General features: G+C 42.0%; 1 protein-coding gene across 1 annotated transcript in view; it reads left to right on the forward strand.

Moving 5' to 3' along the window:
* YY1 (YY1 transcription factor) overlaps positions 1–22,607 on the forward strand; it is a 39,597-nt gene extending 16,990 nt beyond the window's left edge. The window contains exons 2-5 of the mRNA XM_014596483.3: positions 4,239–4,401; positions 16,561–16,621; positions 18,703–18,861; positions 21,438–22,607. Of these exons, the coding sequence (XP_014451969.1) occupies positions 4,239–4,401; positions 16,561–16,621; positions 18,703–18,861; positions 21,438–21,620 (566 nt within the window). The 3' untranslated portion in view covers positions 21,621–22,607. The remainder of the gene's footprint in view (positions 1–4,238; positions 4,402–16,560; positions 16,622–18,702; positions 18,862–21,437) is intronic.
* The last annotated feature ends 700 nt before the right edge of the window (positions 22,608–23,307 follow it).

Consider the following 23,307-nt stretch of genomic DNA (forward strand, 5'->3'; position numbering starts at 1 on the left):
GAAAGCAATGTTTTAGAGAATCACTTTCTTGCTGCTTTTTGGTTTTAATATGGACGATAGGACTTGTTGCTGTGTGGCTTTTTTTATTTGTTTTCTTACCAAAAGAAGAAACGAGGCCTAACGAGAGAGTTTATTCCCCTCTTTCATCATTGAACATGTAAGAGGACTGCTATTTGATCTGGTAGATCAGATTAAACCCCCAAACTAGCAGTAACATTTCTAGAAATAGCTCGGTGATATAGATTGAAAGAAGCCATTCCAAATTAGAGAGAGCTGTCCTTACTTTGGTATGTTTCTTCAGTTTGTGTGTGCACCTTTTTTAACAACTTTTATGTAATGTTGTAAGTCTTTTAGTCCTTTTTTTGCCTAATTTGCTGAGCAGTAGATGGCTATGGAAGAAATACAGTAAAATGTAGGAAGTAATAAGAATAACTAACATATCCTAAGCAGTCTTTTTACTCCTTCCCTATTCCTCTTATTGTTTCTATATTCTTGACATACACCTACCCCGACTATTACATTTTCCCTTGTAGTTCCTTTGCCTTGCCTTGTTTTCTGAATATTTGTGGAGCTACACCTGATGCTCTGAGGTTGTGCTCTTCATCTCTTTAGTCTTTCTAAATTTTGGCTGCAAAGTGGAATTTGATCTCATTCTAGGAAGCTGTAGCTTTTTTTTTTTTTTTCTTTTCAACTTGCTCTTACTACGAAGGCAGCTTGGGAGAGCAGCACTACACAAGTGAAACAGGACAGTGGGAATAACATTACACTACCTAGGGTGTTATTTCTGATTTGCTTTGTGAGCTCAGTTAGGGTATAATTACTGGAGTAGGTAAAGATGTCCCATGTTTACCAGTATTTCATTAACCAAGTTGTTGCTCCTGTTTTCAGAAGGCTCTTTGTAAACGAGTGGGTGAAAAGAAGGGAGATGGCTCTGGGTTTCTGGTGCTATTAGCTTGAACTCTGCAGTGACGAACACCTCGGCTTCTCTCTAGAGTGAAGACGCCACTTGGCTCCCTCTAAAATATCTAGGGTAGCAGTTGGCAACATTTTTAGGTTGCGGGCCAGAGTGACCCAGTTGGGGTCAGAGGCATGTGGACAGGCAGGCTCTAGGACCCAGGCACTGTTACCACTTCTCCTTGCGGAGGCCTGAGAAGAGTGTGGGTTGCCAACCCCTGATGTAGGGACAAAATACAGTAATGTCCTTTTCACAGATTTGGGGAACGGGCAGGGCAGCAGCAGGGTCCTTGCCTGCCTCCTGGCCTGGTGGGAGTAAGAAACTCAAAGAAGGGAGCTGCTGAGCTGGCAGGGAGCAGTACTCCCTTGTCAGCTTTCAGATCAAAGACCTGAATTATCCCTATCCTTTATTTACAAAATGGGGTGGGGAAGAGGGAACCCGGTCTCTTCTATGCACAGGGTGAGAAAGAGAAACCTGTTGATATGATAGATTTTCTTTGTAGGACATGATGGGAGGTCTTGAAACCTGTGATTTGTGGCAAATGCCTTTGGAATGGCAGGTCTGGTGACCATAGTTAGGATGACCATATATCCCAGTTTTCATTGGCTGTCCTGGCTTCCCAGTCGGTTGATGTAAAATGAAGCAAAAGTTGTGGATTTGGCCGCTGCCACCCTTTTTGTGTGACCCAGCTCCTGCTGAGCAGTGGCTGGAGGGGAGGAGGTGGACCAGGGAAGGAGGCCAGGGCCAGAGCTTGGGCACCTTCATGGGGCAAGCCAGCATGGTGGCCCACCCCTAGCAGCCTCCTGCCCTGTTGCTGTGGCTGCTGCTGAGGCCTGGGCTGCATGTAGCGACTGCGATCCGGGGTGGCTGCTAGTGGCAGTGGGGAGGGACTGTTCCTAGCGGAGTTCAGCCTTTGCATATAAGGGGTGGAGCTTGGCTGTAGGCTATCCCTCCCCACACTGCCATCGGGGCTCCTAGGAGCTGCTGGGGGTGGGGCATGCATGGTGGCAGCACCCCCCCCCCCCCCCCCCCCGGTCCCTTACCCCATCCCAGATTCCTTTAACTATATATGGTCACCCTACCCATAGTGTTGTTTCTTTTGAAGCTTTGCTTTCAAAACTTGTCTCAAGAGTGGGACTGTGTTTGCATAGGTGAGCACAACATGCTCTTTCTAATGCATTTACCTAGCCATTCTTTTGTAATAGCATGGAAGAAGAGACTCTTGGAGAACTTTGGAGGGAGATATGGACTGATCTGTAAAGCATCCTGAAGTGTTTTAAGCAATTGAGTGCAACAAGGAAAGCGTGAAAATTCTTGAGAAGGGTGAACAAATTGCTTATTGCATTGGGGGAGGAAAAGGGGTGACCAATGGTGCCATAAAATAGTGAAGTTAGGAAGTGGATTGGGTGTGAAAGGCTGCAAAAAGAAGGATTGGAAGTCTCTCTTTGCAGGGAAGAAGGGAATGATGTAGCAGAATGACTGAGCAGGAAGATGGTCAGTGTGGTGGTGTGTTGAATGGAGCTGAAAAGGGCATAGTGGATTACAATCACAAAGATGAGACATGGAAAGCGGAAAGGTTGGTTCTTCACAATCAGATGCAAGAAGGGCGCAAGTCTTGGAGAGGCACAGCCAAGCAACATGTAAAGAAAAGCTGAGGTTGAAGAGAACGCCCAGTTATTGCCTTTCATGGCTGAGAAGATAATGTTAATCCATTATTCCCACTCCTGTCGTCAGTGACTAGTTCTGGCTGTGTTAGGTGTAACTTGGGTATAGGGTTGGATGCTGGCAGATGACCAGAATGAAACGTACATACCCTGCTATTAGTGACTTGTCTTCTAGATTTGTGATACTTAACTGGGATGCAGCAGCACCCTAGGGTGCTCTAAAGTACTTTTAATGGTGCTCTGGGGTGCCCTTCTCTGGGTGGCCCTAGTCTGTGCTTGTCTACAGCCTGGGGGGGGGGGTGTGTGTGTGTTGCCCAATTTGACAGGAAGGTGGTGTGGCTTCTCACTTGCTCTGTGCTGGGCCTGCCTACCACACATGCTGAAGGACATGGCCAGCTGATTCCACATCAGGTCTGCATGATGGCTGTCTGTCTGAGTTGGGGACTGCCAAACTAATATAGCCAGGTTCAGTCCTCTGGTCCCCCCTCTCCCTCCCCCCCCGTTTCTCCTTCCCAAAGGCCCCCTCCTCCCTGTGTGCTAGGTGGGCAGTCTGGAACCTTGTCCCTGTCAGCTGGGCATACCCAGCATCCAGGTCTTACCCTTAGGCATCTCTCCTTCCATTACAGCCATGAGGCTCTGGTTTGTGGGGGTGGGCAGATGGAATTGCCCTGGGGTTAATTAAGGTAAGAAAATGGCCCACTGGTCCCTGGTACCCAAACATGCACAGGGCTGGCAGCCTGAAGAAATTTTATACTATTGTAGAATAACAATTTAATTAATTGTATATTAATTAATGATGCAACTATAAAGCCTGTATTATAATATTTATGCTGTATTTATATTAGTTTTGAAATAGAGTGCTGCTAAATTGTGAAAACTTACAAAGGGGTGCCTTTGAGGCTAAAAGTTATTAAAATGCTCTGCTGGATCCTCAGTACAGTAAAAGCCTTGTTATCTGGCATTTTACTAACCGGCATTTCTATTAACCAGAATTTCTGGGGGGAGTGGGTTCGTATGCTGCTGTTTCCACCCTGTGCTGCTGCAGCTCTGTATGCAGTTGCCATCACCTCCACCCCCTGCTCCACGTGTGGCCATGGTGCCTGCCCCCCTCCCCCCTGTCTAGCCAGAAACCCCTGTGTCTCAGGTAACCAGCATTTTTAGATTACCAGCACCTCCATTCCCTACTCAAGCCAGAAAGCAGGGCTTTTACTGTATTTTGCCTCTCGGGGTACTTTCTGGAGGAGTAACATTTACATACTTTTCCACATATTACATGTAGCTTGTAATAGGTATGCATTACTTTTAGTATGTTTTTACTTTGTTTTCTGTAACTTTTGTTAGGTTTGGACATGCATCTGAAAATTGTGCTGCTATCTTCTGCGCTTTCCCTTCATCCCACCTGAAAGTGTGCTGTGTATGTGCAGTTTGCAAAATTGTTCTGATTCCTTTAGGTTCTTGCCAGGTGAATTGGAAGTGGCTGGTAAACACCAGGGCAAATTAGAGTAGAAATGTAGCAATGGCTAACTTTGCATTTAAAAAAAAATCCTGTCTACTTAAGATTTTGCCTGGTATTTGAGCTAATGTATACTAAATATCCAGGGCTATTTTGTTTGTTTCAGATGACAAAAAAGATATTGACCATGAAACAGTGGTGGAAGAACAGATCATTGGAGAGAATTCTCCGCCAGATTACTCAGAGTACATGACAGGAAAGAAACTTCCTCCTGGTGGCATACCTGGCATTGACCTGTCAGACCCCAAACAGCTGGCGGAGTTTGCTAGGTAAGTTGCAAGAGAGCATTAGTTGAAACTTTATTTTAAGATGAATACCATTCCATTCTGGGCTTCCTCAAATCTCAAAAAAAAAAAAAAAAAGGAAAAAAAAAAAGTTTGAATATGTGGTAGGTAGACATAATAATAGACTTCTGTCCATTGTGATTTTTAATATCTTAGGTAAGAACATTTAAAGCAGGGAATTGTGTAACAGGAGTTTAGATCTTTGAAAGCAAGGAGTATTGACAGTACTGTACTACAAGGCTGCATGGAGTGTGGAGCTGTAGATCTTAGGGCTTAGTCATCCTCCCCCCACTACGCGCACTTTGCAGGGAGCTTGGCTCCCCCTACCACACACACAACACCCCTACCCCTTTCCTGGCCAGGCATGTTGCAGAGGCAGCACGCAGCGTGGGGAACTTAACATCCCTTTGCCAAGCAGGCAGCACACACAGCACAGGGAATTTGGCCCTGTCCTATTGCATCACCTTGGCCTTAGGAGTAAGGGCAGGAACCAGAAGCTGGAGGAAGAAGAGGCAGTGTGGAGACCCTGGCTGCTGCAGCTGGCAAGAGCAGTGGGCAGAGTGGCAGCCAGTTGGGAGGCCACAGGCCGCATGTTGGCTAGTTGGACAGCCTTGCTGTGACACATTTCAGATATGAAAGCCTTTTAAATCTGTTTTGAATCTATGCCAGAACTTCTGGTCTTCATTTCTTTTCAGCCCAAAAGTACTAATAACGTTGATGAACACAGTCTGTAGCTTGTCGGCCTTCAAATGGCTAGAGAAAATCTAAAAATGAAAATGTGGGGGTGGCACTTCCTTTGACCAGACCAATCACTCTGTTGCTCAGGACAATACGAAAAGGCTAGTATTCACTCTGAACTTCCATTTAGTTATTTCATCCGTAATCAGTTCAACCTGTAGTGGTTTTCACTGGTTCTACAGCTCACTTCTATTGCTTCACTATCTCAGCTGGAATAGGATATCAAATTCAGGCTATTGATATATTTCTTAGTAAAAGAAAACCACTTTCATTTTGTTTGCTTTTATTATTGCCTCTTAAAGCCCACACAAGTAGAATGTTAGGTACTGAGTCAAGCACTTGAAAGGTTAGGAAATTCCAGAACTAATGTTGCCCATGCAGTATTAATTGGTTTCTCTTGCGTGTGCATTTTGTCAGTGTATCTAATTAAGTGCACAGTTTCTTTCTTTCCACAAGGTTGTAGTCTCATAAAGTGCAGTTTTATGTCTGGGGTTTCCTCAGTTTTGAGCATGTAACTATAAATCTTCAATATTTTTTCTATAACTTTTTGTAATTTTATTTTTGTACATAGTGGAAAACTAAATTCTCTCTGCAAAACCAGGGTCATCATCAGTTAAGCTCTTCAGATCCACAGCCCAGACTTCTATGACTTGAGCGAACAAACTGGTAGTAGTTACCTCACCCCCATAAGTAACAGGTTTGGGAGTGGGAAGAGATGAACCTTTTATTAGTGAAATTCACAGCTTTTGTCCAGATGCCAGAAGGATCTTGACTATGGAATCCAGTATTCTTCCAAGTTCTTGAGAGGAATGTGTGTAGACCTTTGCTGTCTGATCATGTTCCTTTAGCATAGTTTTGTTGCTGTCAGCCTTTGTCATCACCTCTACCCTGTGCTACTAAAGCACTATTGGTTAAGCACTGACAGCATTTGTCTGTGTGCATCTCTGATGCTATATTGTCCAGGAAGCTGGAAGGTGTAACTGCAGGAATACTGTGCTCATCTCCCTGGTAGAATATGGCAGAATCTGAGGGTGGTACATGTGATGTTTGGTAGGTATAGAGCTTTGTGGCAGTGAAGCATGGAAAGTGTATGCAGAATCCTTGCTGGCAGCTTGGAGCAGATCTGTACAGGGGAGGTCTAAACTGCTTATCCCATCCCTTCCCCAAGCAGTTTATAGTAGCTTTTTACAGACCTAGTAAAAGGTACCATTCTGACATTAGTATTTTCCCCCTCCCAGCATAATTCCCTGCACTGGACCTTGCACGAGCTAGAGCCTCTCAATGAAATCATTGTAAGAAATTCTTTTTAGCTTGAGAACTAAATGTGGTGCTTTCCACGTTCTCATATTAGAATCTTTGAATGTTTCAGGATACAAATTTCAGCCAAATTACCCTGAGATAGGCAGCATAAAAAAGTCAGCCTTCATATTTGGGCTTGCCAAGCTGAGGTTTTGTTGCAGTTTTTTGTTTTGTTTTTGTTCCAAGATGTATCTGTCTATACAGAACATTCCACAGTTGCTTTTTTGAAGCAGTGCTGCTTGTGTTGGATTCATCCATGTATTGATCCTAAAGAACTAATTTCAAAACATTAAATATTTGCTTTGACCTTTAAACCTTTTAAACCGTCAGTTTAACAAAAATCTTATTTTTGTTACTATTCAGTTAGGATCTGCCTTTTTATGTGAATGCTTAAAAAAATATTTCGCAAGTAATTTTTTAAAGAAGTCTCTCTGTTTATATGCTATGGCCTTCTCAGCAGCATCTGAACATCATAAGGATACTATTTAAAAAAAATAAATAAAAAAAAGACCCAAAGTTGATTTACCTAATGTTTATATGTTTGCTGTAACTAACGCGGCAGGTCAGACTCTATTGATATACGTTTGTATATGACAGATTGGATATGTCGCTAGTTCTCAAACTTCCCTGCGTCTTGTACCCCTTTGGGGTTATTACTGTCCAGTAATATTTTTCATAATTTTGCTATATGAGGAAATAAGAACACTGGCCAAAGATGGCTGTTCAGTGTACAACATGAACAAAGATTGTAGTTCTTCATATGTAACAATCCATTTGCTACTTGTTAATATAAAATGTCAAACGCATGTGATATAAATTGATGGTACCCAGCAAATATTTAGACTTCAGCCGCTTTTTTTTTGTTTATTTTTGCCTGGTGTATAGGTGCAGTGCTGCCATGCTGGCTAATGGCTCTATTCATTAAATTGATGGGGGTAGTGTAGTAGTGACTTCCAGGAGTCACTACTCAGGAATAAGCCATATTCAGCTTGCTTAAGCATAAAGCTGCTTTTGATTTAGGGCCATATTTACTGGGGGGATCTGCATTGATTCCTGGAAACCAACTTTGATAAATTCAACACTTCTTAGATATTGGCCAACCTGATTTTCTTCCTTTTGTGACCTGCTGTTTAGAGTACTTGTAGGTGAAGGTTACATTCATGTTTAGTAGCAGTCAAATTCAGGTAGGATTTTGGGATTTAGGTAGCTCCCCATTGTTTGAATTTTTTAGGTGCCATTGCCTTTCAAAATAAAATGTCCTAATCCTTTGGATACTTCTAGTTGTTGAGCAGCAGGTGGCGCTGGTAGAGTGAATAGCCACATTGTCTCATAGCATGTAATTGTCATGTTTTATTTTGTGTGTTCAGTTCTTGCTGACTCGCGCAACAGGAATCTTAGACACTCTGTTAAACATAGTTGGAGTACAGCTATGCATGGGAAGTAGCTTATCTGCTATCATGAAAACGCAACAACTAAGATTGCACCATAGCAATGTGTTGGGTTGAACTGCACTGTCCAGTCGCAGTATATTCCATCATGAGCAAATGACAATAACTGTAAAATGGCCATACCACTTAATTCTTCCTACAACATTTTTTGAAAAGTACTGGTAGAGTTTGTTACAAGATCACAGAAATGTTAACGGACTCAAACTGTGTGGCTGATAATTTTCCAGATTTAAAAAGTAACCCAAAATCCACGTTTTTCTCTGATTAAAATGAAATACCAGTCATGTATGTGTATACACGAGTTGGCGTTTCATTTTAATCATGGAAAAAAGTGGATTTTGGCTTCCTTGTTTAAATCTGAAATTTGGGGATTGTTTTATTGGAGAGAACCAGGATCCCTGGTGAGTAATCCCTTTTAAATTGGAGGCATCAAACTCAATGGGTTCCATGGACCAGATCAGTGTTATGAAACCTGTTCTTGGGCTGGGTCAGACCCACGGACCAGCTCCATGTTTGGATCTAGTGCACAAGGCTGAGGCCAGTACCATGATGCTTGTGTGTCCAGTCTGAGACCCATAAGCTGCACTGTGGGCTGGACAATAATAGGGCTCCTTAGAATGGATCCAGCCTGCAGGCAGTATCTCTGCCCCTGTTTTAAATTCAAGAAAATGCTTAGTTTTAGTCTGATTTGGAGTTAAGCCAAATGCGTAACCAAGTGAGATGGCTGTAATTCTGGCTATTATGAAAAGCAGTTGGTTTTGTTTTGCTTTTATTCCCTACCTTCAAGAAAACCAAAAACTTGGTTAGTAAAGTTAGCATTACTGATTTTTCCAGATATTTTACAGGCTCTGGGGTTTAAAGATAGCCAGGCACAGACAGGGTTGTTAAGTGGAGACATAATGGGGGGCAGGAATAAAATGGTACAATTCATCCTAGCCTTGAATCTGAACAGTTTCCATTCTCCCTTGCCTCCTTTTTCTCTGGTGTATTCTTTTTGAGCCCTCTTTTTTGTCATTTACTTTGTTCTGTCCCCTTGTGCATGCACGCCCCATATCGCAGTAGCTTTATTTCTTTAGACCTTGCTAGCTGTGTTTGAATGATGGTCAGCTATGACCGTTGCCCTTGATATTGACCTAAGCTCCCAAAAGAATAGAAACTCAAAGAAGTCAATGTCAGCAGTGCTATTCTTGCCACTGCCTAAAGTGCTCTGGTCACTAATTTTGGTAGAACCCGGGAGGCCTTTATCTGTGATCTGCACTGGTGTGGTATCCTTGATCTCAACCAAAGAGAACTTGAAGTATAGTAAACCTGAAAATAATTTGTTTCCTAAGAAAATATGTACAAAAGGTGTAGGTGTCAAAATAGGGTTTCTCTCTGTTGCACAAGAGAATGACATAATAGGACCCCTACAGGATAAACTAGAGCAGTTGGTGACTGGGGGGGGGGGGGGTGACAAAGCTGAGCTCTTCAGTGAGTTTTTTGCATCTGTATTCCTAGACACAGACCAAGACAAATCTCCCAGTTGGATCATAGATAGACACAGGCAGGACTCCAGCCCACCAACTGTTAGCTCAGACTTAGTGAACAGGCACTTGGAGGGGCTGGATGTGTTCAGATCAATAGGCCTGGATGAACTTCATCCAAGGGTGCTGAAGGAATTGGCCAGTGTCATAGCAGAGCCACTGGCACAGCTGTTTGAGCACTCATGGAGCTCCAGTCAGGTCCTGGAGGACTAGAAAAGGGCCAGTGTGGTCCCTATTTTCAAGAAGATGAGGAGGGAGGAACTGGGAAACTATAGGCCAGTTAGTCTCACCTCTATCCTTGGGAAAACTCTGGAAGAAATCATGAAGGATCTTATTTGTGGAAGCCCAGCAGGGAAAATAATGTTAAAAGGAAATCAGCATGGGTTCATTGCAGGTAGATCCTGCCTGACTAACCTTGTTTCTTTTTATGACTAGGTCACAAAATGCTTAGACGCAGGAGTCGAGGTAGATGTCATCTACTTGACTTTAAAAAGGCCTTTGATGCGGTATCTCGTTCTGCTCTCGTAAATAAACTGACAGGTTCTGATGTAGATGATTACATAGTCAGGTGGTTGGCAAACTGGTGTAGGGGTCGCACCCAGATATTGGTGGTGGATGAGTCAATATTGACCTGGAAAGATGTAGGCAGTGGAGTCCTGCAAGTCTCGGTCCTTGGACTGACCAGTGCTATTCAGTGTCTTCATCAGTGGCTTGGACGAGGGTGTGGAGAGTACCCTGTCCAAGTTCGCAGATGACACCAAATTATGGGGCAAAGTTAACACAGAGGATAGGGAATGGATCCAGGTGGATCTGGACAGGTTGGAAAAATGGGCAGAACAAAATAGGATGCAGTTCAACAAAGACAAGTGTAAAGTTCTGCACCTGGGCAAAAAGAACCACCGACACTTAAAGGCTGGGGGAGGACCTTCTCAGCAGCACAACAGCAGAAAGAGATCTTGGAGTCAACAATGACTCCAAGATGAACGTGAGTTGTCAATGTGACGAAGTGATCAACAAGGCTGACTGCACTTTATCATGCATCAGCAGATGCATGATAAAGAGGTCCAGGGAGGTGATGCTTCCCCTTCATGCAACACTGGTCAGGCCAGTTGGAGTACTGCATCCAGTTTTGGGCACCGCACTTCAAGGAGCATGCGGAGAATCATAAGAGAGTTCAGAGGAAGGCCACAAGTATAGTCAGAGGCCTGCAGGCAAGGTCCTACGAGGAGAGACTGAGGGACCTAGATTTCTTCAGCCTTCGCAAGAAAGAATGAGAGCAGCTTTGCATCACTCCTTTACAAAATTCTTCTAAAACTAGTCTTGCTGCCTACATGAGGAACTCCTTGGGGTGGGGAAATCCTGCAATGGCTTATAGCCACTGTGGTGGTTTTTCTATTACTGATCCTTTATCACAGTTGGATAGGGGGTGTATTGGAGTGAAGGGAATGAATGTAGAAGGAATGGTAGTGGCTGACATTGACACCTAATACAGTTTCCTGTTCTGTCTGTTTTTGGAGAGAAGGCCAAACACAAGGGAAGTTGTAGCAGCTGTTCATCATTCAGAGACTGCTGGGGAGATGGGGCATGTTGGAGAAAGTTGCAACCTGAAAACTATGTGTTGTTAGGGATGAGAAATGAGTGCAAGTTCGAGAACAGAAGGGCCAAAGAGGAAAGAAAGGAGATACTAGAGAAGGTGAGCAAAGCAGCATGTCCTGGTGGCTTGACAGCTGTTTTCCCATCTGTGTCATCTACTTTATGGTGCTTTTGAGGGAGTGGAGAGAGCATCTTCCGTTGGTCTTCTCCTATAGACCCCACGTTGTAGACGCTGACTTCCAGTCAGGCCAACCCTCTTGACAGACATCTTCTCGGCTAGGAGGATGGGGGAGCTAGAATTAGCTTTTGTTTTTCTGTAACCACTACTTCCTGATGCTGAACAATCGCAGTGTAGCTTTCTAGAGCAATCAGTCCATTAATCTCTGCTTTTTTTTTTCTCAATCTTTTTTCTTTGTTGTCTTTGTGTAGAAAATAATCTGTTTCTAGAGAGCTGGTCTGCTAGGCAACCAGTTGTTCGTCAGTCCAAACTGTGACTTTACACTTTAAAATATGTAGCAGCCCACCTGATCTTTTATTGTGGTGTCCTAGGGACTGTGGTCCAAGAAGCACATTTTTTAATTCTCCAGACTCATGTATTATGACAGGAATTCATCCTAGGGTATTGCAAGACATAACACACATACCAGAGCTTGCTGCAGAAAAGAAAATCCTGGTCTTGCCATGTAAACTGACTTTCTGCAAAGGTGACCATCACACTGGAAGTTCCACCCAGGTATCAATGCATGTCTGTAGCTGTTTTAAATGTGCTAGAGTTCTGTTTTTGATATTTCAGGCTATGAAAACTTGGACGGAGCCAGTAGAGGTGCTCTACTGGGTGGGACCCAAAAGTCTAACCACCAGCGAGGGTGGAGCTACCTGCAACAATATAAATAAGAGCAGCAGCCCAGATTCTAGTCTGGTGGTCACCTTTTACAGAAAGTTAATTTTAAAGTAAGACCAACATCTTTTTCTAATACATTTCAATATAAAATTTAAGTTTTTTTGAGTGATTGTTCACAGATTCTTGTTGGTGAGCAAGATCAAATTCTTTTGGTCAGCAGTATCTGTTGAGATCGTACACACATGCTAAGAAGATGCCAGCGGCATAGGGCAGCACCCTGTAGAGGTACACCAAGCTAGTTCTGTACATACTAGCCCTGGTACTAGAAGTATTAGAACTTTGTTAAAGTAGTGTTGCATCTGAATTAATAAGCCCTCATTCTCAGGGAAGTAAAATGGCTGAACCCTGCTAACCTGCTCCAGTTCTGCAGATGGATGGTGTGCACTGAGCTGGCTTGGGGTATGTCTGAGTGCTAAAGGCATAACTGGCCAGTTTTGCATGTTGGGCAGCTCCCCCTCCCCCTTGCACCTTCTCTGCTGTGACTAGCTCTGGGAGGGAGGGCAGACCAGTTGCAGCAGCAGCACCTGGAGGTTTTCTGCTCCTGGGGGAGATGTCACTTTATACTGTCAATGTGCCTGTCAAGGGACCAAACACTCTTCTCTTCCTCCCCTCCCTCCAGTGTTTAGTGGCAGAAAACCTCTGTTTAGAACTGCATTTCCCAGAATGCTCTTCACTGAACACGTACATACTTGTTTGCTGCTACTCTGCCCTCCCTGCTGCCAGACCTAGAGCTGCTTCAAGGAAGGTGCAAGGGGAGAGGGAGGCTGAGGTTGTCCCCATCCCCTCTCCCTTCCCTGAGGCAGCACCCAGGACTTTTGCCCACTTTCCTACCTGTCTGTCGCAACCATTGAATGCTGCCTTGGAGTATATAGGCATCCAGGGATATAAAGGGGAAACCCAGCTGTCCCTCAGTTTGTTCATATGGTGCATGGCAGCACAACAGAACCTATGCAATATGTGCGTTGCTTCTCTGTGTGTTGCCACTTTATTTCATACTGCTAGCTTGAAACACAAAGTTTCTTGGTGTTTGGTTATACATGTACCCACATCTTACATGTCCACATACCCCTGTGTAGCAGAAACGAAATGCCAAAGATTTAAACCTGCTTCTATTGAAGCTTCATTGTTATAATAATGGGCAATTTAGGTAGGTGTCTTATATTAGGAGGGGGACGTTCCTGGGTGATATGCTATATGTTGCTTCTCTTGTGTGGCTTCAAAAAGTTAGGGAGCCTCCTTATGGGGTTGCCCCCTTCCCTAGAAGACAGATGCTGTTTTATATCCTTACTGAACCTTGTACAGAAGAAGTACCTTCACTCTTAAGGAAGCATAGTGCAAGTCAGGAAGATATTTGTGGAGAGGGATGCATGAGAGATGGCAAGAAACTACCCAGGCTTCACAGTGAACAGCCTAGTTGATGCCCCTTGACCCAGTTTCCATTTCTGCATCATCCTTCCTTTTATTATGCTAGAGGGGGTCCAGTAGTGTTTTCATGGTTGCTTGGATTCATGTAGCCCCTGCACAGTTTGATCACCCTGCAGAGGTGAGCTGAATGCAGTCAGGTCAGCTAGTCTTATTGTGAAGAACCAGGAGGAAGAAAAGTACAAAGAAGAAAAATTTACAGCAGCTTGTTCTTTTCTCATTCAGTTAGTGAGAATTTAAATATCCTTCTGGGGAAGTTGCAGGGGGAACATCTTTTACTCTTCCATCAAACCTGCTGTACCTAAAAGTAGAGCCTGTAAAAGACTTACCAGGGTCCATTCTGAGTTGAAGAGAGATCAAGTTCCTGACAAGTGGCTAGTGTGCTGTTAAGGATTAAATTAGATGACCTTTCAACCCTGTGATTTCATTACCAGCTGTTAACAGGGTTGCTTGTGATCCAGAGAGGTTGAATACAGAAAGCTAATTGGACAGCCTGCAGATGCTTATGGTCAGCAGCCAAGTACTTTTGTCAAAATATATATGTCCATTAGAATCAGGCCATTTCAGACAGAAAAGAACTACAGACCATGTCTGATGGACAGTTCATAAGACAAGAGACAGTCTTACTGGATGTGTGTGTTAAGGTAACATTAGTGGTTTCAGCCTCAAAGTGTAACCTAACCTCAATATGTCCCAGAGAGGTCCAAGCAGTTGTTCCCTGGTTTCAGAGAGACATCTTTAGTCAAGGACTAATGTGGTCCTCTCTTTCTTAAAGGAATCTAGAATAGTTCCTGATTTCAAGAAAGAAGCCCATAAAACCAGACTTCCCTCAGGCAGTGGTCTTTTCCCCAGTACTGCTAAAACCTCAGAGAACATTGAGGATGCTGAGAAGGAAGAAGAGGTTTCAGCCCTGTGCCTGTCCTGCTGCACAGTTAGTGTCTTCCTAACAAGCAGCCAGTGTTGAGAACCTAGCAGCATCTTCAGGAGATCTTATCTTCTGTTCTCCAGTAACTATCTTCAGTATTTCTGGGAAGCATGGACTCTGATTACCTCAGACTAGAGTTATGGACATTATAAAAGGAAGTATTTTGCCCTTTCCTTGCCATTTTCAGGAATGTCTTGGAGATGTACTGTCCAAACAAGAAGTAAGTCCCTTCTGCCGCTTGGAGAAGGAGAGCAGGGATTGTTATCCCTCTTTATCTTTTAACCCCAGAAATTAAGAGGATTATGATTACAGTCTTTACTTTCAGTAGGTGTTAACAAATTAATCTTTTCAAATTGAGGGTGTCTGGTTTCCAGAATTTCCTTTTTAGAGCCCCCAGGCTGGCTTCATGGCTTTTAACATGCAAGATGCCTGTTGTTGTTTTTTTAATATAACCATAAATCCAGCTGAGAAACAATACCTCTGTTTTCTAGTAGGAACATCTTGCTATCAGAGCAACGACTTGCCTTGCTCTCATTAACCATGTGTAGTTGTAGTGGTTTGTTCTAAGGAGACAAAGAATCTAGGTTTACTCGTACCTCAGTGACTGGATGAATGAAGATGGTTACCTCAACAAGTGATAAGCTTGTCTCAAGTAACCTTAAAAATCTTTGCCACGTTCGGCCTCATTCAGAGAAAGAAATGCACTTATTCTGACTCGGAACATAGAATTCATAAAAACGGGGTTATGTTCCAGGTTAGGGAGAGTTTACTTTCCACAGGAAGCATTCCTGAATTTGGGAGAAACAGTGCTGTGCACCTACATGATGTAGGATTTCACCTGGACTCCATGCAAGGTGCTTGAGTTCTGTGTTTGCACCCAGTCTGCAAATATTAGATGGATGCGCTGGTTATAGTCATTAGTCCTTTTCTTGGCAAACTGGTGGGAAGTCTTACAGATGTAAAAGAGATTTGCTATATCATTGCCTATGAATTCATTGCTAGGAGATGCCTTCACCCTGGGGGAACATATCTTCGACTTCAGGGCCCATGAATTCCCTTGGGAAGCTTCTCTTTTCATAAACCTTGAGCTAGGAGCCAACAGTCTGTCATTGAGGGCTACTTCAGGGGTCCATAGTCCGTGTGCTAACAGGCCACACCATGGCTGTGCGTTACGTTAACAAACAAGGGAAGCAAGATTCTCTGGTGTCGGGCCTGTTTGGCTCTGCAAGTGGTTTGGTTCTTCTTAGGGTTTAAAGGTGGAGTTATTCTCTGGTACCAAGTTTCCTATTATGGGGTTTTCAAGTGACTCATTGTTTTTTGGCTCTCCAGGTTCTCTGCCCCCAACCCAAGCTTCATTCTGTTTCATGTACCTGACATGGCAAAGGGAAAACTAATTCGGGAACACACCCAGACCTGGCCTGTGCAGGAGTTATGGGTTAGATGGTGTTGTCTAACTAAGCAGTCTTCCAGCTGTTTAAGTACATACTGTGAACTAATAAGACTAGCTGTACTTGTTCACATTTGAGAGCTCAGGCAGCCTCAGTTGTTTGTTTGGAAGAATGTCCCTGTTTCTGAAAGCTGTAGGTCGACTATGTCTGAACTCACAAGGCATGGTTCATGAGCATAGGCTTCCAGAGCAGATGTCTGCTTTGGCAGGCTTGTTCTGTAATCTCTCTGTAGGGCAGGTAGTGTCCACCTCCATGCAAATGGATAATTGCTTGTGTGATGCTTTTTGGAGTGAAAACAATTACTTACCTTAAGCAACAGTGTTTTCTGTCCCCATAGATTCCACAGTCTGCTTTCCTTCCCTGCTGCCATAGTGCATTTCAGTAGTGGTGAAGGAACTGAGGATGAGTTGGAGTGAGACTTTTTTTAATGGCCTAGTGGAAGGCTGGAAGAGAGAGCAAAAGTATTAGGTTACAGCAGTGGTACCAAGATGTGTACAGGTGTGTGCACGCCAAAAGCACATCTTGAAGGCCACAGTTAGCATAGGGTAAAAAGACATTTCTAATGTGTTCAGAAGACTGAAAGTGTGAAGGTTTTTATGTATCTTGTTACTAATGGAAACCTCTACAGATTTTAGAGTTTGTCAGGATAAAACATGGTCATTTTGAAAAAACTAAGTGACTGTGTCTTCCTTTTTCAAATCCTGCCCAGGCTCCTGCTAAATTCTCTCTAGTCCACATGAGCACTGTTGAGATGTATGTAATGTTGAAAATTTTTTAAGAAAGTAGTTTCTACCTGCTTTACCAACACTTATTCTTCCCTCCCCCCCCCTATTTTTTTTCTTGTAAGAATGAAGCCAAGAAAAATTAAAGAAGATGACGCTCCAAGAACGATAGCATGCCCTCACAAAGTAAGTGGAACTTGTGGTATTTCGGTGGTGAATTGCTTGTAAGAATCAAATTTTTGCTCATGTTAATTTTCTGTTGGGAAATAGGACTGAAGATTTTATTTTAAATATCAAGGGTTGCTCATTTAACTGAATTTTTGAAAGGATGTTTTTCAGAGGGCATTTCCAGATAATGAAGGATTATTTTAAATTCTTGTATAAACAGTGGTGTCTCTGCCCAGGAAAGGATTCTTGTTTGTGTTAGGTGGTCGTAAGATTGGTGGAAGGATCCTTTGTCCAAGTAGCGTGATATTTGCTTGGACTGCAGGATCAATGAAGTAGGAAGGAACCCATAGGAAGCATATCACTTTAAATTCTATATAGCGGCAACTTGCTGGTTCCATGATCCTGATCACATGAAGTTACATTGGTACACTTCATTCAGTAAGTGTAAAGAGCATTTCAGACTCCCTTCTAGTTGAAGAGGTTGCTTTAAAGAGCTGGGTTATTGTGGCTATTTGTTTCAGTTAAGGGGAGAAACTGCAATTCCTTCTCAGGGTTAGTATGTCCCTAAACTTGTGGCTACCAAAAATGCATTCTTTTCAGTGCTAGTCTAAAGTTTTGTGATGTTCTGTTGTCTTTGTGCATTTAGAGCACACTGACATGAGACCTATTCTGAAAACTATTGAAACCACAGTCCTGTGATCTAAGGCTGATGACAGATGTGAAGGGGATAAAAAAGTGCTTTACCAGAAGAGGAAGCGCATCAGTGTGACCCAGCTCCCCAGTGTCTATAGATTAGGTAATTCAGTGAGGCTTTTTGGCACTTTTATCTAAAAAGCGGGTTCAATCAGCTATTGGATAAAAGACCCACTGAAGTGTGCGAGCTATACAGACATTGGGCAAGCATGGGCAAACTAATGCAGTGCCTCTTCTGGGCATGAGCTGTGCTTAGCATGGGGGCATACCAAACTGGAAATAAAGCACTGTTTTGGGGGGTTTTCACATCCGTAAGCACAGTAGATGAAGCAACAGGTGAACAACGTCAAGTTCTTTTTTAAAAGGGCAGAGGAAATGTGCAGTGCAAGAATTGGGTAGAATTTTAAAGGATTTGTGAATATTAATGAAGAGTGATATCTTGGATAGTGAGAATCTATAAAAAATCACCCTCATTTCTCTAGTTTTCAAATCCTGGCAACCAATAACTACAGAATGGAATTTAATGAATTGGTGGGGTGCAGAAAAAGGATTAGTCAAGGACTGTTATAGTTAGGTGGTATTTTGATGCAAATCTCACTACGTTCAGTAAATGTGACATTCAATAGTAACAGACATGAAGCTACAGGTGCAGAATCTGCCACAAGTAAGGGGACTAAATGATCATGACTAGGGGTTACCATCATCTCCAAAAACAAGTTGTCTACATTCTTCCATGCCTCATGGCCACTAGCAGTCTGTCCTGTCTATGATCTTATTTTGTCAGATAAACCTCATCAGCGCCCTCTGAGGCAGATTTTCTTCTGTACCTGCCATGTCATGGAGATCCTTTTTCTTTATTGGGAATAGGAAGTGGGGGGGAGCAGGAGGTAAAGAGGCAGAAAAACTCCATTTACATCAAAGAATGAGACCCAAGATGGGTAGTAGTGCAGCGATCCTGTCCTACCTTTTGTTAGTTCATGACGTGGTATAAACTGAACACTATCAGTATATCTGTGCTCCTGTCCTTTCACAGGAAGGAAGTTGTGTTAGTTTGACTAACAAAGTTCACTCATTGCATGGTTATAAGGTAGGGCAGAGTAACAGAACTAACCACATCTTGCCTTATTGTGTGGGGGCAAGTTGAGGAGCTTGTGATTTTATTCCAGCTCCTTAAACTGATTTACTGACCATCAGCAATATGCTAGTGTGATTTAACTTTTATTGTGAGTGTGTTTACAATTAAAATATGTAGTGGAGTTAGAAGGGCTGTTCATTTTTAGGATTAGCTTTTAACTTAAGGTAACTTTGTTCTCCTTTTACCTTAAAATTACAATGTTTTGGCAGACAAACTTGTTCTGATAACTGAATGTTCATCTGTTAATTGTTTTACTGTTCTCTTTTTGAAGGGCTGCACAAAGATGTTCAGGGACAACTCTGCTATGAGGAAGCATCTGCACACTCATGGTCCTAGAGTACACGTATGTGCAGAATGTGGCAAGGCCTTTGTGGAGAGCTCCAAACTAAAGCGACATCAGCTAGTTCATACTGGAGAGAAGCCCTTTCAGGTAACGGCCCACTTCTGGGCATGCATTACTACTGCAGTTTTCATTTGGAAATAAGAAAAGCGTGTAGGTTATAATGAGCTATTATAGGCCTAAATTCTCTGTTCATTAAGTATGGATGCTTAAATGGAACTGTGATTTCTATTTCTAGGTACATTTTTTGGAAGCAGGTGTATTTTTGCTAGCAGCACATGATTTTAAATGTAATGATCAGTCTGTCCCAGTTTCGGGTTTTGGATAGCTTGCAAAGAAATTTAATACCCCCTTGTTCAGGGCAGGATCATCCCTGTCTAAACCATCCTAGCCAAGTGTCCTTTTGATCTCCTCTTGAAAATTTCCAGGGGTGAAGATTTCACAGCTTCTCTACATAGCCTGTTCCAATGCCTGACCACCCTCATAGTCAGAAAGCTTTTCCCAGTCTCCAATCTAAATTTCCTCTGCTGCAATTTGAGGCCATTGTTTGTAGTCCTGTCCCCTACAGCCAGGGAGAGGCAGCTATCTCCATAGTCTTTATAATCTCCTTCATCTTTTTGACTACTTATCAAATCCCCCCTTCAGTGACTTGTTCTTCAAGTTAAAACTTAGTTCTTTGCAGTCTTTCCTCATAAATCATGGTTTCCAGGCCTGTAATCATTTTTGTGGCTTACTGTTGGACTCTTTTCAATCCATCCACAGTTTACTTAAGGGTGGGGCCCCAAATTATATGCAGTACTCCAGGCAAGGCCTCTCACCAGTAGTACTGCAGGATCATTGGAATCATTCACATTTACTTCCTCCCTTCTAATGTGCATTTTCCCACAAAGTTGCAGGGATTTTGCTCAGTAGTGTAAGAACAGTAGTCTCATTAGCCATCTAGAGTCACAGATCAAGACTGTGAAGTTAGATGATACTGTATGAAATGTGGGTTTTTGTTTTCCTAGAAGCTGTTTTTGAAATATATTTATAAACTAGGAAATTACCCTCCAGGTTCCAGACTTTTTAAAAAAAAAAGTTAATTCTGAATGAGAGAACTATTCTTATTGTCATGTGAGACTGCTTGGGCTGTTTGATTTACCACTGACCAATTCAAATGTTTAAGTCTTGTCATGAGCACTAACTAACTATAAATGTAGCCACTGAATATCCTCAGGAGTCACTTGAGCTTCTACCACAAGAGGTCCCCAATCATTAAACAATATAGGCTCTGAATAGAGCAACATGAAAAGAAGTACCTGGTGACATGTGCTTCTTAGCACAATTAAGTACAGACTTTTTTCATGGAAAAAATAATTTCTCTAAATACCAAAAAATACTTCTGGAATTTCATTCTGTGCATAGTTCTTTCAGACTAGAAAAACTACAAGTATTTGCACTGTTTTTTTTCTAGTTTTCAAACAAACTGCCACAAAAGGCTGATATCGGTAACTTGAATTGAGGCCCCAAGTTGTTAGATGGCCCTCAGTTACTCATGTACTTACTCAAGTTTCATGGAACTTGACCAATATTTTTTCTAAAATTAATCTTGTGACTGAGGCATCAGGGTTCATACATGGCATTGCAGTTTCTGTGGCATGAAAAAAGATCCTAGGCCAGGTTCCAGTTGTTGCTTCTAGGGTATAAAGTCATAAAAATATGCATTCGCATTCACCCTTTTTTTTTTTTTCTTTGAACCTGTGGGAGAAGATGGGTCTTCCAGTGTTTGCTGAAGGCCAGTGGAATCTAGCAGCTTTGAGTTGGTGAATAAAGAGCACCAAGTTGTGAAGTTGAGAGCTGCTCACAGTAATCGGCAATCCACTCTAGAACCAAGTAGGTTCTGGTGCCTCTTCTGCCTCTGCTGCCATGACTAAGGCAAGCACATTTTTCAACCAGACAAAGTCACAAAACAACTTAGACTTTCAGGAATTAGAATCAGCTCCTTTTTTTAAACCTTCCCCTCCTTCCTCTCCCTCTTTGCCCTCCTCCCAGAAACCAGGAGACCGCCATAATGGGGGGACATAATGGGGAATTGGTGTCATGCTCTAAACAAGTCATGTACTATCCTGTGTCTGCACCACAGCTTCAGTTTCAGCATGGATTTAGGGTGCAGTGTTTTGTAATTCTAACTTGTTTCGTTCACCTTTCAGTGGAAACAAGCAGTGGCTCAAGCTAACTTTGCTTATCTTGCTGTGCTGTCATTCATAGTTGATTTATTTGTATTTTATATATTCTTAATTTAGCTAAATATATCTCCTTAGGGATGTGAAGAGGGAGCATAGATTGAAAGTCCTTTCTTGCAAGTTTGATCTTTCACTTTCTTACAATTCCTCTTCACAATAGTGTTTTAGTATTACTGAGAAGAATACTGTTTTGTTTTTAGTTACCACTTAAAGGGAACATTTACAATCGGGTGTAATAACTGCATGACTGGATATCATTGCACATTTGGTTTTCAGGCAGAACTCCTGCTGGTCCTAATGGGAGCTTTGTGAGACTGGATAGCAAAATCAGGCTTTCTTATTTATACAGAAAGTCCAATAATTCAAAGAATCGCTTGCTGACTTGGCAAATACTTGTTGCTTTTGTGGAGATGGTTTTTAACCTGTGCTCTTTCCTTTCAATAGTGCACATTTGAAGGATGTGGAAAGCGTTTTTCACTGGACTTCAATTTACGCACACATGTGCGAATTCATACTGGCGACAGGCCCTATGTGTGCCCTTTTGACGGCTGTAATAAGAAGTTCGCTCAGTCAACTAACCTGAAATCTCACATCTTAACACATGCTAAGGCCAAAAACAACCAGTGAAAGTAAGCATGGAAGAAGTTCTTGAACTCAAAGCATCTTACAGGAGTATGATTGGGAATAAATATGCCTCCCCTTTGTATATTGTTTCTAGAAAGAATTTTAAAAAAAGAACCCTACGCATCTAAAGGACATGTTTTGATAAGTAGTAAATAAAAATAAACTTTAAGGTGACGTTGCTAAGATGCTCTACCTTGCTCTGTAATCCAGTTTCAAGAACACGGTGTTTTGTAAAGTGTGGTCCCAACTGGAAGGGACGGTTCACGAACTTGTATCAAAAAAGACAATTCTTTATACAACAGTGCTAAAATTGGACTTCTTTTCACATTCTTATAAATATGAAGCTCACCTGTTGCTTACAATTTTTTTAATTTTGTATTTTCCAAGTGTGCATATTGTACACTTTTTGGGGATATGCTTAGTAATGCTATGTGTGATTTTTCTGGAGGTTGATAACTTTGCTTGCAGTAGATTTTCTTTAAAAGAATGGGCAGTTACATGCATACTTCAAAAGTATTTTCCTGTAAAGAAAAAAAAGTTATATAGGTTTTGTTTGCTATCTTAATTTTGGTTGTATTCTTTGATGTTAACACATTTTGTATAATTGTATCGTATAGCTGTAATGAAATCATGTAGTATCAAATATTAGATGTGATTTAATAGTGTTAATCAATTTAAACCCATTTTAGTCACTTTTTTTGGAAAAATACTGCCAGATGCTGATGTTCAGTGTAATTTCTCTTTGCCTGTTCAGTTACGGAAAGTGGTGCTCAGTTGTAGAATGTATTGTACAGGCACTGACCTTTTATTAACACCTGATAATATGTACACCCCATGTAATAGAAAGGGCAACAATAAAACAGTGGTCCGAAAGAAAGAATATGGCAGAAAATGATCTGTAAGCACAGTCTATTCTTTTGTTGTCCAGAGCAATTATAGTTCTTGAACCTCCCAGAAATTGGAAGCTAAATAAAACTCAAGTTTCCTTTACTTTGCATTCATTATAATGATTTTTGACATGATACATCTGCAGTGACATGTCAGGTGGGTTCTGGTACTGTTGAACAGAATTGGTGGTAATCCTGGTCTTAGGAAGGACTTGCATTCAAATTAACTGTTAACGGGGAGACTGGAAATGTTTTCAAAGACTTTTGGGTATCTTGCAACTAGTCAGTAAGTGGAATTATGCTCTGACCTACTTAACTGTGCTTCTCTGCTTAGTCAAGGTAAAGAACTGTAATAGGTAACATTTAGTGTGTGTTTAAATGGAAACTTGAATGGTGACACTAATACTCAGGGCATGCTTTGATTGGACTTGCCTTTATATCACATTTGATGCTTTTTGTTGTCTTGTTGAAAGTGACCACTAATAGTTTGTTACAAGTGTCCAGAGTGCAAATATACATAGGTGTTGCTTCAGGAGAATGTTAGAAGTGCTCTATAATGAGATTGTTATAGATGTCTTATAAGAATATAGTCCAGCCCACTAGCAACTTAAAAATGAAGACCTAAAACTTACATTTTGTTGGGCTCAAACTTTAATTGCAAATCTAAAATGTCTGTGTAATAGAGGTTATTCTGTGAACAGTAAGGAGTGCTTTTCATTTGCACCTACGGAAACTTTAAATTTCATTGCTAAAGCAAATAGCACCTCTCTAGCTATTTGAGTGTTTTAAGGCTACGAAGAATA

This window comes from Alligator mississippiensis, chromosome 2 (genome assembly GCF_030867095.1).
Source record: "Alligator mississippiensis isolate rAllMis1 chromosome 2, rAllMis1, whole genome shotgun sequence".
NCBI classification, from domain to species: domain Eukaryota; kingdom Metazoa; phylum Chordata; order Crocodylia; family Alligatoridae; genus Alligator; species Alligator mississippiensis.